The 16,992-nt window shown below is 36.7% G+C and overlaps 1 protein-coding gene across 3 annotated transcripts; it reads right to left on the bottom strand.

Moving 5' to 3' along the window:
- Positions 1–1,485: 1,485 nt before the first annotated feature.
- Positions 1,486–16,264, bottom strand: ZFP30 (ZFP30 zinc finger protein). 3 transcript variants are annotated; one of them, XR_009537293.1, is made up of 4 exons: positions 12,814–12,958; positions 11,729–11,827; positions 4,048–5,823; positions 1,486–2,464 (listed from the first exon to the last, which is right to left on the bottom strand). XR_009537293.1 is itself a non-coding variant. In XM_060132373.1 (4 exons), the coding sequence occupies exons 1-4, from the start codon at positions 16,182–16,184 to the stop codon at positions 4,454–4,456; spliced, it is 1,605 nt and encodes a 534-aa protein (XP_059988356.1). In that variant the 5' UTR covers positions 16,185–16,264; the 3' UTR covers positions 2,645–4,453. The 3 variants fall into 3 exon arrangements, 2 of the variants coding, with proteins under 2 accessions (XP_059988356.1, XP_059988354.1); XM_060132373.1 differs by lacking the exon at positions 1,486–2,464 and adding an exon at positions 16,176–16,264 and having other exon boundaries at positions 2,645–5,823; positions 12,814–12,940; XM_060132371.1 differs by lacking the exon at positions 1,486–2,464 and having other exon boundaries at positions 2,645–5,823.
- Between the last annotated feature and the right edge of the window lie 728 nt (positions 16,265–16,992).

Genomic DNA, 16,992 nt, shown 5'->3' with positions numbered 1-16,992 from the left:
CCATGGATGGCAGTTTTGGCAGAAGCACTGCATGCAGGGATGGCAAATCTGTATCCAGAGTAAGTCTCTATTCTAGTAAGGACAAAGCACTGCCCCTTGCACAATGTAAGTGATACAATGTACTCAACCTGCCACCAGGTAGCTGGTTGAACACCTCTCAGGGAATGCTGCTATATTAGGGATTCAGTGCTTGTCTCTGCTGGCAGAATGAGCACCCAGCAGTGGCCACAGTCAGGTGGGCCCTGGTGGGTGGAAGTTCATGTTTCTGAGCCCATGCATAATGTCCATCCCTGCCACCACTATGTTCCTAAGCCCACTGGATGATAATGGGGGTAGCTGGGAAAAGAAACTATTATCCACAGAACAGGCCATCCTAGCCACTTGATTATTAAAGTCCTCTCTGCTGAGATCGCCCTTTAGTAGGTATTTATACAGGGCACAAATACCTTCAAATGTTTTGCCCAGAGAGGTCTATCCACACATCTCTTTCCCAGATTTCACTGTCACCAAATTTCCAATCATGTTCCTTCCACCATTATTCCACATCCTTAGTATCCATTCCCATACTTGTTCCCTAGATTTGCCTGTAAAAAATTAGAAAACTCAAGTAATTCTTTTGGAGTGTAGCACACCTCCTCCTGGGTCACACTTTGTACTTCACCTTTAGGAGTCTGCTGGGATTTGAGTCTAGTGATAGGCCCATCAGCATCATCTTGCATGGCCACTGCCTCAGGGGAGGTCATGGTTTCTTCAGGCAACGCGGGGTTAATCCCCTCAAATGGAGGTGGAAATGCCATTGCCACTGTGGGTGGGGATGCCACTTCCATTAGTAAAGCAGACTCTAAACTCAGGAGCTCAATGTCCCCAGCTTCATCCCACATGTCTCCCAACCAACTTATAGGATGCTATTCTTTCCCAATCTATGCCCTCACTTTAACACTATTTACTCAGCTAAGAACTTTCCAAATCTTTACATTCTGCTTCAAAAACTCCATCTTTAAGTCATTTCTCTCTTCTTGCACTTCATTATAATCAGCCAGGAGGAGCAAAGCCACACATTAAATTTCATTGCTCAGAAGATCTACTTTCCACAAAATACTAGAACACAAACAATTTAGCCCTGTTCTTTGCCACTATAAAAAGAATGACCTTTCCTCCAGTTTCCAATAATATGTTCCTCATTTCCATCTAAGACTGCGGCAGAATGGTCTTTACTGTCCATATTTCTACTAACATTTTGTTCATGATTATTTCCTAAGACTGAGGTTTTCTCTTCAGCTCTCCTCTTTTCTGAGATTTCACCAGAATCACCCTTAACATCCGTTATTTTTTGCATGCACGTCAAAACTCTTTTCAGCCTTTATCCACTCACTATTCAGTTCCAAAGCCACTTCCATGTCTTTCACATTAGTACCCACTTCTAGTACAAACTTGTCTTATCCAGCTTGGGCTGCTAAAACATGGTACCACAGACTGGGTAGCTTGTAAACAAATTTATTTCTCACAGGTTTGGAGGCTGGAAGTCTGACATTAGGGTGCTAGCACAGTTAGTTTTGGTGAGAAACATCTTCCAGATTGAAAACTGTCATCTTCTTGTTGTATCCTTCTCACATGGCAGGAGAGGGTGAGAGAACTCTCTGGGGTCACTTTTATAAGGGTACTAATCTCATTCAGAAGGGCTCCACCCTCATGACCTAATTATCTCTTGAGAGGCCCCACCTCCTAATACCATCACATTGGGGGTTAGGATGTCATCACATTTTAAGGAGACACATTCAGTCCATTGCAAGGCCCAAATGGTTTCACTGGAATATTCTACCATTCAAAGAATAATTAACACCAATTCTACACTACCTCTTCCAGAAATTAAAAGGAAGCAACATTTCCAAACTCACGTTATGAGAACACCATCAACCTGATACCAAATGAGACAAAAATAGAACAAAACTATAGACCAGTATCCTTCATGAATACAGATGCAAAAATCCTCAACAAACCATTAGTAAATCATAGCAATCACAGCAAGTACAGCAATATATATATATATATATATTTAAAGTACACACTACAGACAAACGGAGTTTACTCCAGTGATATAAGGCTTAATATTTGAAAATCCATGAAGGTAATCCATCATATTAACAGAGTAAAAAAAAAATCATTCTATTCATTATATCAATTGGTGCATATTTCAAGTAGAATTTCAAGGAAATAGAGGGTTCATGACAGTGTTTACAGGTAGCAAAGGGTTCTCAAAGTTATAATGGGCCTGAGAGGGGAGGAAAACTCAAATATGTGGTGCTGTCCTGAAAATGTCACCCCAGGGTAAAGATAAAGCCAACTTGCAGCCTTTCTGTGAAACAGCGTGGCTTCTAAGAATTTCAAAGTCGTTTTTCCACAGTAGCCTCACAGGGAACCCAATACAGAGAAGAGCCTGTTGATCTTTTGTCTAATTGAATGAACCCTAATAAAAATCATAGAAAACACAGTCTTAAAGAGAATTGTACTACTTGAAGCACTGCAAGCTTGAACTTAGTGGGAAACAGTATAAAGTAAAAAAGGGCCTTTGGATGCCGAAACATCTACAGGCTATAAACAGTCTGAGAAAACTATTCAGCTGTAAACACAGGCAACGTTTTATGAAGAGAAGAAAAAAAAATTCAGCATAACTCGGGGTAGAACCAAAGAGACCTCAGTGTGTAAATAAACATGCTGCTACTTGGGAGCAGAGACATACTTAAATTGGGTTATGTATTGTGCAGTAATGCAATCCACTGAATATCACAGCTTCCCAACAACAGCAGAGAAATGCTGTGAGAAACTGACCTGTTAGATATTTTTTTAGAAGTATTCAAAACTTGCGTGTTTTTTACACTTAACACCATCTTAATTTGTACTAACCACAATTCAGGCTCTCAATAGCTCAATTTTAAGTGTTCAACATGTTGCCAGCAGCTACCTTATCATCTATTCCATTAATTTCCACAAGTAGTTGTAATTGCTCTTTTTACTCACTCTTGAAATATACGAAGTACTATGGGACAGGCACTACAACAGATGTAGCATTAGGTGAACTAGATAAAATCTGGATCCTCAATCTTAATTTCCCAAATACATTATAGCACATTTAATATCCCTGTATGTAAAACTTTAGCAACATCCGTAAGTTCTGATATGTAGCCATTTACAAACATCATTCACTTTAAGTGGGTTATAATTTCACAGATACTTTATCTTTAAAAAAAATTACGGAAAATTTAAAATACATGAAAATAGAGAAAAGAGCAAAAACAAAATAAGCAAAAACCACGCACCTGACTCATCTTACCATGATTTTGACAAACAAGTTATCCATCTTCCATTTTCTTTTGCATGAGCATTTTAAAGGTAATTCTAGACATATCATTTCATGTGTATAAACTTGCTAATTTATCTCTAAGACACTTTTACATAAACACAATGCTATTTGCACATCTAACAAGAACATAATTCTTAATATTATCTAATACTGTCAATAGTCCCATTTCCCCGTCATAAAAATGTCTTTTTTACACTTGTTCAACTTGTGATCTAAATGAGAACCACTCATTCATTGCATTTGATTGATACATCTCTTAAGACTCTTAATATCTAAGAGTTCCACCTCCCTTTTTTCAATCCATTTTATTGGTTGAGAAGCTGTCATTACTCTTGTAGAATTACCCACATTTTAGATTTGTCTGCTTCTTGCTGTATCATGTAATTTGTTCTTGTTTCCTGAATTTTCTCTAAACTGGGAGTTAGATCTTGATGCTTTAATTAGATTCAGGTTCAATATTTTTTGTCAATGGTATGTCTTATTGTATCATATCAGGAGGCACAAAATGTTTTGTCCTATTTTTGATGAGATTAAAATTGATCAGTGGGTTCAGATGTTGTCAACCTGATCTATTCACTATGAAGTTGACATCAACCATTCACCTAATGGTCTTAACACCTCTACTGAGAATTGTGCCTAGATCCATTATTTCATTATGTCCTATAAAAATCTCTAATAAAGAACTTTACCTCATCAACTTCTAGTTGCCTTGAAATATAGTTTATACAGGAAATGCAGGCTAAATCACATTTCCTTCCTTTTATTTATCAATTTCCAGAATGAGTTGGTGCCCTGGCAACTTCCATAGGTATACTGTACAGATGAAAGAACAGAGGTGATAACAGGTAAGATCAAAAGCTTTTCCACATTCACTCCTTTAAGAGAGTTTCTTTCTAGAAAGAACTTCCTAAGGTTTAACATGGTTTGAATGGTGACGAAATATTTCTATATATTAATTAAATTAACCTATTCTTTTAAAACCTTTTAATTTTGAGCATGAAGCAAAAGGGATTCCTACATTCAAACACTTTTCCTCCAGGATTTATTTTCTACTGCCCCTTAACACAAAATTCACAATGGATGGCTTTCTAATAATTATTTAGTGACCTTATGAACTCGCTGATGGTAAGTAAGATGTGAATGTTGTCTAAATGCCTTCTTACATTCCTTACATTTGTATGGTTTCTCACCAGAATGAATTCTCTGATGTTGAATAAGTGATGAATGTAGTCTAAAGGCCTTTCCACATTCCTTACAGTCATAGGGTTTCTCACCAGTATGAATACTCTGATGTTGAGTAAGTTGGGAGAGCAGTCTAAAAGTCTTCTCACATTCCTTACATTTATAAGGTTTCTCACCAAAATGAATACTCTGATGTTGAGTAAGTTGTGAGAACAGTCTGAAGGCCTTCCCACATTCCTTACAATCATAGGGTTTCTCTCCAATATGAATACCCTGATGTGAAATAAGTTCTGAGTAACGACGAAAGAACTTCTGACATTCCTTACATTCATAAGGTTTCTCACCAGTATGAATTCTCTGATGGAGAGTTAGATGATAGGCACGACTAAAAGTCTTCCCACATTCCTTACAATCATAGGGTTTCTCGCCAGTATGAATTCTCTGATGGAGAGTAAGTTGTTGCCGTACTCTAAAGGCCTTCCCACACTCCTTACAGTCATAGGGTTTCTCACCAGTATGAAGTTTGTGATGTACTCTAAGGCCTGTACTACACAGAAAAGCCTGCCCACATTCCCTACATTCATAGCATTTCTCAGCAATATTAAGTCTTTGATGTCGAGTAAGGTGTGCATATTGTCTAAAGGTCTTCCCACATTCCTTACATTCATAGGGTTTCTCACCAGTATGAATCCTTTGATGGAGATTAAGTTGTCCTCGCACTCTAAAGGCCTTCCCACATTCCTTACAGTCATAAGGCTTCTCACCAACATGAATTCTCTGATGTACACGAAGATCTGCACCACATGTAAAGATTTTTCCGCATCTTTTACATTCAAGGAGTTTGTCAGAAGCATGAATTCTCTGATGTCGACTAAGGTGGGCACACTGTCTAAAGGCTTTTCCACATTCTTTACATTCATAGGGTTTCTCACCAGTATGAATTCTCTGATGGAAAGTGAGTTGTTGGCGTACTCTAAAAGCCTTCCCACAATCCCCACATTCATAGGGTTTCTCTCTATTGTGAATTCTCTGATACAGAGTAAGAGATGTGCGTTTTTTGTTCTTGGGCATTTTTTCAGAGGTGGTTTTTTTCACTTGCCTGAAATACGCCTCCTGAGGACCCTCTTGTCCCTCAAACTTTTTATATTCACAATCTTTCCTGAAAAAGGAATCTTCAAGGCCACAACTTCTAATTCTTTCCATTATCTCCCACTGAGATACATTCATTTCACAAACATCCTTTACTTCAAATAATTTTTTAGTGCCATATCTGGATTCCAAATCTGAAAGAAAATAAGATAAACACATGTTATTTTCTTATTCTAGAAAAAGTAAACAAATAAGCAAATAAAAATTTTATAATAGGAAAGTCCAGTTGAAGAAAATGTGCTTAAAAACTCTTTAAAAATCATGTAGCTTGAAAAAAGCTAAGAGGAATAAAGAAAATGAGTTAAGACCAGATAATTCAGAAGCAAATCAAAGTCTGAGATCTCTACCTAAACTTTTTAATGATTTCTTTTTTTAATAAGAATACAGTAGAAACACTTTATTATGAATAACATGGCCTTTGTTTACCAAAAGATGTCATCTCAAGCTACTGCCCCCTTTGCACCCTACATCTGTCACACTTACCTCCTTTCAGTTGCTAAAATATGTTACAATCTTTCCATTTCTTAGAGCTTTTTACTGGCTGTTAAATCTCCCAGGAATGCTGGCGGGCTCTCCACATGGTTGGGTTCCTTTCATCCTTTAGGTATCATGATGAAAGTCAGAAAAAATACCTGTGCTGACTTCATCTAATTTATATCCTTTATTTTCTATCCTAATAACTTGTTCCTTGCTTAAAACTTTTTTCAATTCTGCTGTGGTATATTCATTAACTTTCCCAGTTTTTATTCTATTTTCTTACCCCAAGGGCAGAAACAATCTTTCACTTATCACTGAATAACAAACCCAGAGCACACAGTAACTATTAATTATTAAATTTCAATAATTAGTTAATAGTAAAAATGTATATTTTGCCTTGCCTCCAATCTTACACCTTCTTTTTTATCACTTCCTATAGAGATGGGAAACAAAAGCACATCTAAGCTATCTCAATCAAGTACATACATGGAAAAATTTCTTTACACCTGATCATCCTTCCAATGGCCTCTCCACTTTCACTTGCAGATATCTCCACTTCAGTTCATTGTCTACGTTGCATAGTTGTGAGTAAACCTCACTTTCACGATCAAGGTAATAAAAGGTTCTACTTATTTATCTTCATTTGAGTTTATTAACTATACACACTATGTTACAAATACTCAACCTGTTTTGTTCCTTCATACCCTTTCCTATATTCTCCCTGAAGTCTTCATAGCCAATGCCATTTAGGTACTGCCTAAAAATATATTAGTGATTTTTCAGTCACAGCAACAGGTTTATAAAAGAGTAACATGCTAATGAAATTCTGAGCAGAGACGTATTTTTCTCAAATGTATATTTTCTCAAAATTTTTGAAATAAGATTTCAATATTTTTCAAAAAGAAAAAGGTATTTTAAAAAATCTACAATACAGCAACATTATTTTTAATATACCCAAACTGGAAAGAATCTAAGTGTTCATCAACAGAAGAATGACAAAGAAAATTAAGATATGTGGATACAATGCAATAAGAGCAATGAGACAAACTGTAACAGCAATGAGAATGAATAATCTACAAGTACACACAACAACATGGATCATTCTCACAAACATAATGGTGAGTAAACAAAGCCAGGCATAAAAGAATTTATACTATTCCATTTTTATAAAGCTTGAAAACAGTAAAACTAATCTATGGACTTGTTAGAAGTCAGGTTAGTAGTTAACTTTGGTAGGGAGGAATGACTGGAGAAAGTTAGGGGGGAGCTTCTGATATACTAGTAAAGCTCTATTTCTGAATCAATGTGTAATTACTTTGTGAAAATTCAGTGAGCCACATATTATAATTCTGTATTTTTTATATCTGTTCGTATTTCAATAAGTTTACTTTAAAAAGGATATACTAAAAAGACGTTAAAAGGCAATAATGATTTAAATAGTGTAGATAATTTGTGAGCAGAGACAAAAAAATGAATGGCACAGAAAATACTCCTATGAAATCTGAGTGTCTTTCTCCATGCTTCCCCCTCCCTTCCCTCTCTCCTGTTCTCCTTCCTTTACTCCTCTCTTTCTCTTTCTCCCCCTCCCTCTCTCTCCTCCTGTCTGTCTGTCTCTATCTCCCCATTCAAGAAAGCAATATAAAACTATGACAATTTTGTAGAAATTTGGGGGAAAAAAACAATTTAAGGTCTCATTAAGACAAATAAGATATAAATTATACATAAAATGAACAGTAATTAGCTAGTCATAACAGTAGTAAATAAGCAGGCAGGTACAAAAGTATGACAGTTGTTATTAAGATGGTGATTTCAAAGGATTTACTTGCAAATTAAAAATTAAAAACCAGTGATCTAAAGGAAAGTCACAGTCAAAACCAAAAGTGAAGGCCCAAACATTTGTAAGAAAAATGAGAAATTGTTTACAGCAGAAAAGCCCATACAAACTGTATAAGAAACATTAAACAATGGAAAAAGTAATGGAATAAAGGAAGTGAGTAGAAAATGCACAAAATAAAAGTATAAACAAACTTAGGGCAAAATGTCCATATTCACTCATAAAAAACAAAGTAGAAGTTATAAAACTTATCCTATAGAAGTTGAACATTTTAATTTAAAGAACAAACAAAATATTCCCAGTGTGGATATAGAGACGCTTATATGGCTTCCCCACCTAAATGACGTGTCAGATTAAGGCTTTGGCACGCTGAACATTCTCATCTAGGAGACTATACTACAGTTGACCCTTGAACATGGGGGTTAGAGGGGACAATACCACCCCCTCCCCCGCCCCCCCACTGAAAATCTGTGTGTAACTTTACAGTTGGACCTCCATATCCGCAGTTCTGCATCCACAGATTCAACCAACCCCAGGTCATGCAGTACTGTAATACACATTTATTTTTTTAAACCCATGTATAAATGGACCCATGCAGTTTAAACCCATGTTGTTCAAGGGTCAGCTGCATAAACAACTGAAGTGTAATCTTAAGATTTCTGTTAAAAGTCAGCCATAATTGTTCCCAAATTTGTTTATGCCAGTTCTTTCCCCTTCAAGAAACTGAAAGACAACCATTTCTATCTATGAAAACTAGGTTCAGTGCTTTGCAAGTTCTGGCTAGGGATGCACATTGCATTGTTCTCAAAATAGGCATGAGTGAGAAAATATTCGTAAAGATTGATGGGAAATGTAAAGAGTCATGAAGGATTCTGCACACAGTTTGCTTTACAAGTATCTTTAGATTCTTGTTCTACTTTAAATAAATTGAAACTGGAAGTAATAGCCTATGCATTATATGTATGATTTAATCAAGAAAAAACTGACTGGACCAACTCTAAAACAAAAGGCCAAACTAAACATCAAAAGACATATATAAAATATTTAACTACTCAAAATTAATAAACCAAATATTAGTTTGTATTCTACTGAATCAAAGGACTTTATTCTAGTAAATAATGCTAATGTGAAAGCAAAATATTAACCTATCTTAAAGCAATGTAAAAGGAGAAATATTATTTCCATTTGCAGGATACCAGCTTTAATTAAAAAGAAAATATGAATTACATGTTCATAGAGTTAATTAGTTTCCTGAGATACGATGTCTTCAATAACCTTTGCTGATACAAGATGATACGGATACAGAATATTTATGACAGAGGCAGTTTTAGGCACATTAACACCAGGGTAAATGCAACCAGAGATCTGTAAATGTTAAAACCCTATAACCACAGAACTGTACTTCTGAAAATCAAAACTGATCAAATATGGTGTTGGCCTAAAAGTTCATTCTGGTTTTTCCATAAGATGTTATGGAAAAACCCAAATGAACTTTTTGGCCAACTCAATATTAAATAATCCATACTGAATTCCAAATAACCTTCACATTCTGCTGATAATTTTACTGCTAATTTCATTAAGAAATAAGAAGCAATTTAAAGAAAAATGTTATTCTCCCCTTCACCACGTTATCCAACCAACCTGTGTCCATATTCTTATCATATGCATTGGTTTTCCTTCATAAATTGATTCCTACCCATTTACTGAAAGTCATTGCTTACAGAATTCCCTCTTTCTCTACTCCATCAATTTTCCCTCTTTGAAATCATTCCCTTCAGCCTATATACATGTTCTAATACCTCATCACATCTTAAGATACTTTCCCTGTACCCCATGTGTCTGCTTTTATGGCAAAATTCCTCCAAGAGTTATATATATTTTCATCACTGCCTCACTTCTCACTTTCTTTTCATCTCCCACTAACTTTAAAAGAAACAAAATTTTATTACAGAGCATATCTGACATACACAAAAGGAGAAGAGTAATTATAAATGTCCATGTATCTATGGCCAGCCTCAGCAACCACCAACCAAGCCCAGTACTGGCCTATGCAGACCCTAATCCACTCTCCTCACATTTTCTGAAGCAAATCCCATAATCTAATGTTTTTTGTTATCACTTCAGGATGTATCTCTAAAAGGATTTAAAAAAATAATCATAATACCATTATCCAAACCTGAAAAAATGAACAGTAATTCTTTAAGAACATCAAAAATCAGTGTTCACACTTCCAATTACCTCATACATAAAATTTTAAACAATTTAAAAATAATAACTGATCCAAAGCCCATAATGTACAATGGTTGACATGTCTTCTACGTGTCTAAAACCTACAGACTGTCCTACTATCTTTTAAAAATATTTATTTATTTATTTATTTATGGCTGCATTGGGTCTTTGTTGCTGCATGCAAGCAGGTGCTACTCTTCGTTGTGGTGCACGGGCTTCTCATTTCAGCGGCTTCTCTTGCCGCGGAGCATGGGTTGTAGGCGTGCAGGCTCAGTAATTGTGGCATACGGGCTTAGTTGCTCTGCGGCATGTGGGATCTTCCCGGACCAGGGATCAAACCCATGTCCCCCGCATTGGCAGGCAGATTCTTAACAACTGCGCTGCCAGGGAAGTCCCTGTCCTACTATCTTTTGATTTCCCTTACAATTTATTTGTTGAAGAACTGTTTTTGACCCTATAGCATTTCTCATATTCTGAATTTTTCTGACTATATTCCCAAGGTGTAATAGAACATGCTCCTCTATCTTCCTCCAATAAATTGGTGGCTTTAGATGCTCCATTAGACTTAGGCCCACTTCATAGGTCATACTGTATCCTTTCATTCACCCCTTCATTCATTGTCTCTATTTCTGTGATGCTATCAGCACTGATGTTCAGTGCCTAGATCCAATAGCTCACTATGGGTTCCAAAGTGATAATATTCTATCATTCTTCATTTATTCACTGAATACTTTTATTAAGAAAAACATCCCTCCATCTATTACCTATTGGTACAGTTCTTACAAGGAAGACAGGATAAACGCTTCTTTTTTCTTTTAAATTTATGCTTTCCAAATAAGTTAGTTCTTTAGTAGTTTCCAATGGTGAACAATCTGCTGTTAGCATCATTAAGAATTTATGGAATTAAGCATGCGGTATTTTATGTGGTTGCAATACATTGCAGTTACGTACACAGATGCTCAAATGATTCCATCTTTGACAAGTTGAAGAGCCTCTGCTAACTGGTTCTTCTTCCCTGACCACCCTATCTAAAATTACCCCATTAACCTATCATAATTCTCCATATTCTTATCCTACTCACTTTTCTTTATAATACTTAATCACTTCATGATATTTAGTAATCCACTTGTTTATTGTATGATTACCCTACTAAAACGTAAACTCCATGAAAAGAAGGCAATGAAGAAATACATACATAAAAGCCAAATACAAAAGATGAGCTAGAAAGAAATTAGATGCAAAATACAGGTAAAATGGTGGTCTTTGGTGAAGAAAGCTTTCCCCCATTGAAATGAGAAAGAAACAGGACAGTGAAGAAAGAAGAGGTAAATGGAAGTAAAGATGGAATTTCTTTGGTGGTTCAGGCTGAAATCTAAGTTTTCTTCCCAGGTTTCAGGTCTCTCCTTCATAATCAACATCTAAGTGGTGTGTCTCCTTCCCAACCAGCAGGAATATGCCATGCCACAATAGCTTACCTTTCCTTATTATCACTTACTCACCTAGGCTCCGTCTTCTTTTCTCATCCCTCACAACCATCCAGGGTTCTTTCCCTTGCTCTAACAGAGTAATTACATCTGGTTTAGAAACGGAACATCCTCCTTGAGAAAACATAATACAGAAAGGATATACTTGACTAAGCCTTCAGAACAAAGAAGAGTAAATGAACAGCAAAACATTGATATTAGAGTTACTTCAGGATCACAAGAACAGAAAGATAGGAATAGTGCCTTATTTTAATTGCCAATTCATACAGCCTCTGTCTCTTGAGAAAGTAACCACTGCCAGCAGTGGTTTCAAATCCTGCCTCTGTCACCTGAACAACTTACGGCCTCAGTTTTCTCAGTTGGAAAAATAATATATACCCATATGTAAATAATATATAAAATAATACATAAAAATATATAAAATAATAATGTATACCATTATTATAATAATGTATAGGATTGTGTGAGGTTTGACTTAATAAACAAAGTGCTTGGATGAGTGCCTAGTACATAGTAAGCAGTCTACATGTTTATTAGGTACTATTTTTGCTTTTCTTTAAATACTTTGCTAAAAGGAATATAGTTTCTTGCCAGTATATTCATCCAATGTTAAATGCAAAGTTCATATATTTTAAACTTTTAATCATAAATCAATTAAAAGATAATGTTTGTTGCAATAAATTGAATGTGTCCACTTGAGTTTTTACAAACTACTGATTTAACCCAGTATCATATACATTGTATAAGCTTTTTCAATAGGTATGTAGAGCCAGACACCTCTGTCTTCCTACTCACATTGCAGGTAAGTTAATAGATAATAGACCATCTACAGCAGTATGAAACCAGATTTCTTTGAAAATGGTTTTGCTCTGAGCATCTAAGAATTTATATCAAACTGTCATTCAAGAGAAGCAATTATGGAAAAGGCAAAGGAAAATGTAAATGTCACTGATTTATGGGGAAGCTAAAGGTGCTATTTAATAGTTTAACAGCTGAAGGTGCCTATTCCCAAACTACAAAGCAGATATTTGGCTTTTAGAAGGATAGCCCTGAAATTCAGTCATGTGAATTTCTACATTACTTGACACAGATAAACTTACCCAGTGACACCAGGTTGCTATAGTTCTCTAATATCACATCTCTGTACAAATTCCTCTGATTTGAGTTCAGACATTCCCACTCTTCCTGAGAAAAGTCTACAATTACATCTCTGAACATCACCAAATCCTGAAATGACAAACCCATGTTTTATTTGTAAAATTATTTATTTCTGTATAGGGCCACATGCCACATATTGTCACTATTTGTATATCCTTCTCCTTTCCCTACTTTTTTAAAACAATTCTTTCAAAAAGTAATTAACTCATAGATTGTACAAAAACAGGCCATGGGTTGAATCTGGCTCACAAGCTGTAGTTTGCCTACTACTGCTACAGACGAAACTTCCTATATAACTGTGGGATACCTAATTTTACTTATTTCCAGATACGTTCAGGTAATTAATCAGAGTTTCACTAAATTGTAGCAATATTTTCTTAGATCAGTCTCCAACAGCAAAAGAAATAGAAGCAAAAACAAACAAATGGGACCTAATCAAACTTAAAAGCTTTTGCACAGTAAAGGAAACCATCAATCTTCTGTTGATGGGCACAAAAGGAAACAAAACAAAAAGACAGCCTACCAAATGGGAGAAAATATTGGCAAACGAAGTGACCGACAAGGGGTTGATATACAAAAAATACAAACAGCTCATACAACTCAGTACCAAAAAAACAAACAACCAAATCAAAAATGGGCAGAAGACCTAGATAGACGTTTCTCCAAAGAAGACATCCAGATGGCTAACAGGCACATGAAAAGATGCTCAACATCACCAATTATTAGAGAAATGCAAACCAAAACTACAATGAGGTATCGCCTCACACCAGTCAGAATGATTATCATCCAAAAGTCTACAAATAATAAATGCTAGAGAGAGTGTGGAGAAAAGGGAACCCTCCTACACTGTTGGTGGGAATGTAAATTGGTGCAGCCACTATGGAGAACAGAATGGAGGTTCCTTAAAAAACTAAAAATAGAGCTACCATATGATCTAGCAATCCCACTCCCGGGTATATATCTGGAGAAAACAAAAACTCGAAAATACAAAAATTTGAAAAGATACATGAACCCCAATGTTCATAGCAGCACTATTTACAATAGCTGAAACATGGAAAACAACTCAAGTGCTGATCAACAGAAGACTGGCTTAAGATGTACAACTGAATGCTAGCCATAAAAAAGACTGAAATTTTGTCATTTGCAGCAACATGGATGAATCTAGAGAATATCACACTAAGTGAAGTAAATCAGAAAAAGACAAATACTATATGATATCACTAATATGTGTAATCTAAAAAAATAATACAAATGAATTACATACAAAACAGAAACAAACTTATGGTTACCAAAGGGGAGGGGGAGGGAGGGAGAGACAAATTAGGAGTACTAACAGGTACAAACTACTCTATATACATAAAATAGATAAGCAACAGGATTTACTGTATATCACAGGGAATTATATTCATTATCTGGTAATAACCTATAATAGAATATAACCTGAAAAAAAATAATTGAATCACTTTGCTGTACACCTTAAACTAACACAATATTGTAAATAAAAAAGAAAAGAATTTCACAATTAATTGAAAGTGTCCATAAAAATACTGCTAGCAATGGGCCTAAAATAATAAATATGATTTACTATAGGGACTTCCCTGGCGGTCCAGTGGTTAAGACTCCACACTCCCACTGCAGGGGGCATGGGTTCAAAACCTGGTTGGGGAGGTAAGATCCCACATGCTGCAAGGTGCGGCCAAAAACAGAAATGTGATTTACTCTAATCGCTTTCCCTTTAAGGGTTAGAAAAAAATAATCAATGGAATTTTCCCCCCCAGATGAACCATAAAATCTCTATTTTTAAAAAGTAGAGTTTGCACAAAATTAAAGAATTTCTTCCAGACCCAATTTCATCACTATATGTATCATTAGCACTTTCCCTTATTATAACAAATTTTTTTTTTTTTTTTTTTTTCCGTACGTGGGCCTCTCACTGCTGTGGCCTCTCCCGTTGCGGAGCACAGGCTCCAGATGCACAGGCTCAGCGGCCATGGCTCACGGGCCTAGCCGCTCCAGGGCATGTGGGATCTTCCTGGACTGGGGCATGAACCCGTGTCCCCTGCATCGGCAGGTGGACTCTCAACCACTGCGCCACCAGGGAAGCCCTATAACAAATCTTTTATTGAATATTTTAAACTTATTATAAAATACTCCATTTAATAGATATGTGGGACTTAATAATGATTCTATTTAGATTATTTCTATACTCTTAAACATATTAAATTATATTTACAATTTAGGTTACACAAAATTTCTAAAGCTACAATGTCCAATATGCTACCTTAGACACATGGTTACTGAGCACTTGAACTGTAGCTAGTACAAATTTAGATGTGCTGTAACTATAAAATATACACCAGATATTGAAGACTTTAGAGAAAAAAAAGAATGTAAAATACCTCAATAATTTTTATACTGATTACATTTTGAAATGATAGTATCTTGCTATATTGGGTTAAATAAAGCATTAAAATTAACTGCACGTTTCTTTTTAAAATATGACACTAGAGACTTCCCTAGTGGCACACTGGTTAAGAATCTGCCTGCCAATGCAAGGGACACTGGTTGCAGCCCTGGTCTGGGAAGATCCTACATGCCGCGGAGCAACTAAGCCCATGTGCCACAACTACTGAGCCTGCACTCTAGAACCCTTGAGCCACAACTACTGAGCCCATGTGCAGCAACTACTGAAGCCCACGCGTCTAGAGCCTGTGCTCTGCAACAAGAGAAGCCACCGCAATGAGAGCCTGTGCACCACAAGGAAGAGTAGTCCCTGCTCGCCAAAACACTAGAGAAAGGCCCGCGTGCAGCAACAAAGACCCAAGGCAGCCAAATAAATTAATTTAAAAAAAATGTTTTTAATAATAAATAAAACGTGACACAAAAGATTACATATGTGCCTTGCATATTATTCTCTACTTATTATGAGACTGCCATGAGGCCTACTGTGTTAATAAGGCACTAATTTTGTATTTTTAATATTGGACAGTGCTGCTCTAAAGTGTTCTCCAGTCCTGAGAGTCTCCTATCAGTTGTCTCCCTCTAGGGACTTCATTTCTGCTTTATCTCTGCTCTAGACAAAGAATGAACACACAGGAGACCCTGAGTAATTTGGTCAATTCACACAGAGAGGGGCACACAGGAGGGGCCAGGCTGTCTGGCTCCATCCTTCACTAGAGTGGGAGCAACTAGGGAAAAGCTGTTGGATGGGGCTCTGTTAGGAAGTTTTGGGATAATTAATGAAAATGTTTACATAACCTGAAAACAATTACAGCATTTCAAAAAGAGAGAAATATCAACTTACATGAGCCATGATTTCTGATTTGCAAGAAACTGGTTAGTTTTTCTCAAGGGTCATTTGCTGGAGAAGCAGAGTCCACAGAAGCTAAGAGCTGGGGGAAGAATATGAAGCCATAAGAACAAAATTGCCTCACAGCTCCCAAATTTTAAAAACTCACACCACTTTTCCATTCCTACATGCAACACCCCTCTACCCGCCCCTCCCAACACACAAACAAGTGATGAAAGGTAAGAGGTAATCTAGACAAATACATGCCCTCCCCAAAATGACAGGAAAATCGTTGCACAAGGATAGACATAGAGCAGACGCCCCTGCATGGTAGGACATATCCAGCCATTTTAGCAGGAGAGATTCCAGTTACTTCCCCACCCCAGCGAGGCCCATCTGGACCTGAGCATAGGCTGTCCAGACCTGTCCTGAGCAGAGCCACCTCCCCTCGTTCCCACCTTCCCCAGCTGAGAAGTGGCTACATCATCTAAACCAGAACTTCCTTCTGAGAGTCAGGAATCTGACTTGCCTCCCTAACCCTGAAGGCAGAAAACAGTACAGACAAGAATTTCCCAAACTTTGCCACACACTGGAATCACCAGCAGATCTTTAAAGTATACTGATGCCTAACTCCCATCCCCCAAACATTCTGATTTAATTAGCAGGGAGTGTGACCCGGGAATCAGAATTTTTAAACCTTCCCCAAGTGATCATAATGGGCAGGTTTGGTAATCAAACTTTGTATGCATCAGATCATCTGAAAGGCTTATTAAAATACAGTTTGCAGGCCCCCACTCCTCAAGGTTGGCATTTACTAGGTCTGGGGTTGGGC

The sequence above is a fragment of the Lagenorhynchus albirostris genome, chromosome 19 (assembly GCF_949774975.1).
Source record: "Lagenorhynchus albirostris chromosome 19, mLagAlb1.1, whole genome shotgun sequence".
Classification (NCBI taxonomy): domain Eukaryota; kingdom Metazoa; phylum Chordata; class Mammalia; order Artiodactyla; family Delphinidae; genus Lagenorhynchus; species Lagenorhynchus albirostris.
This window is presented reverse-complemented; position numbering and strand designations above follow the sequence as displayed.

Coding starts and splice junctions, on each gene's coding strand:
- ZFP30 (XM_060132371.1), bottom strand. CDS start 12,958: ATGGGTTTGTCATTTCAGGATTTGGTGATGTTCAGAGATGTAATTGTA. Junction 11,828..12,813: donor TAGCAACCTGGTGTCACTGG/GTAAGTTTATCT, acceptor TGTTTTCTCAAG/GAGGATGTTCCGTTTCTAAA. Junction 5,824..11,728: donor GAAAAGAAGACGGAGCCTAG/GTGAGTAAGTGA, acceptor ATTTTCTTTCAG/ATTTGGAATCCAGATATGGC.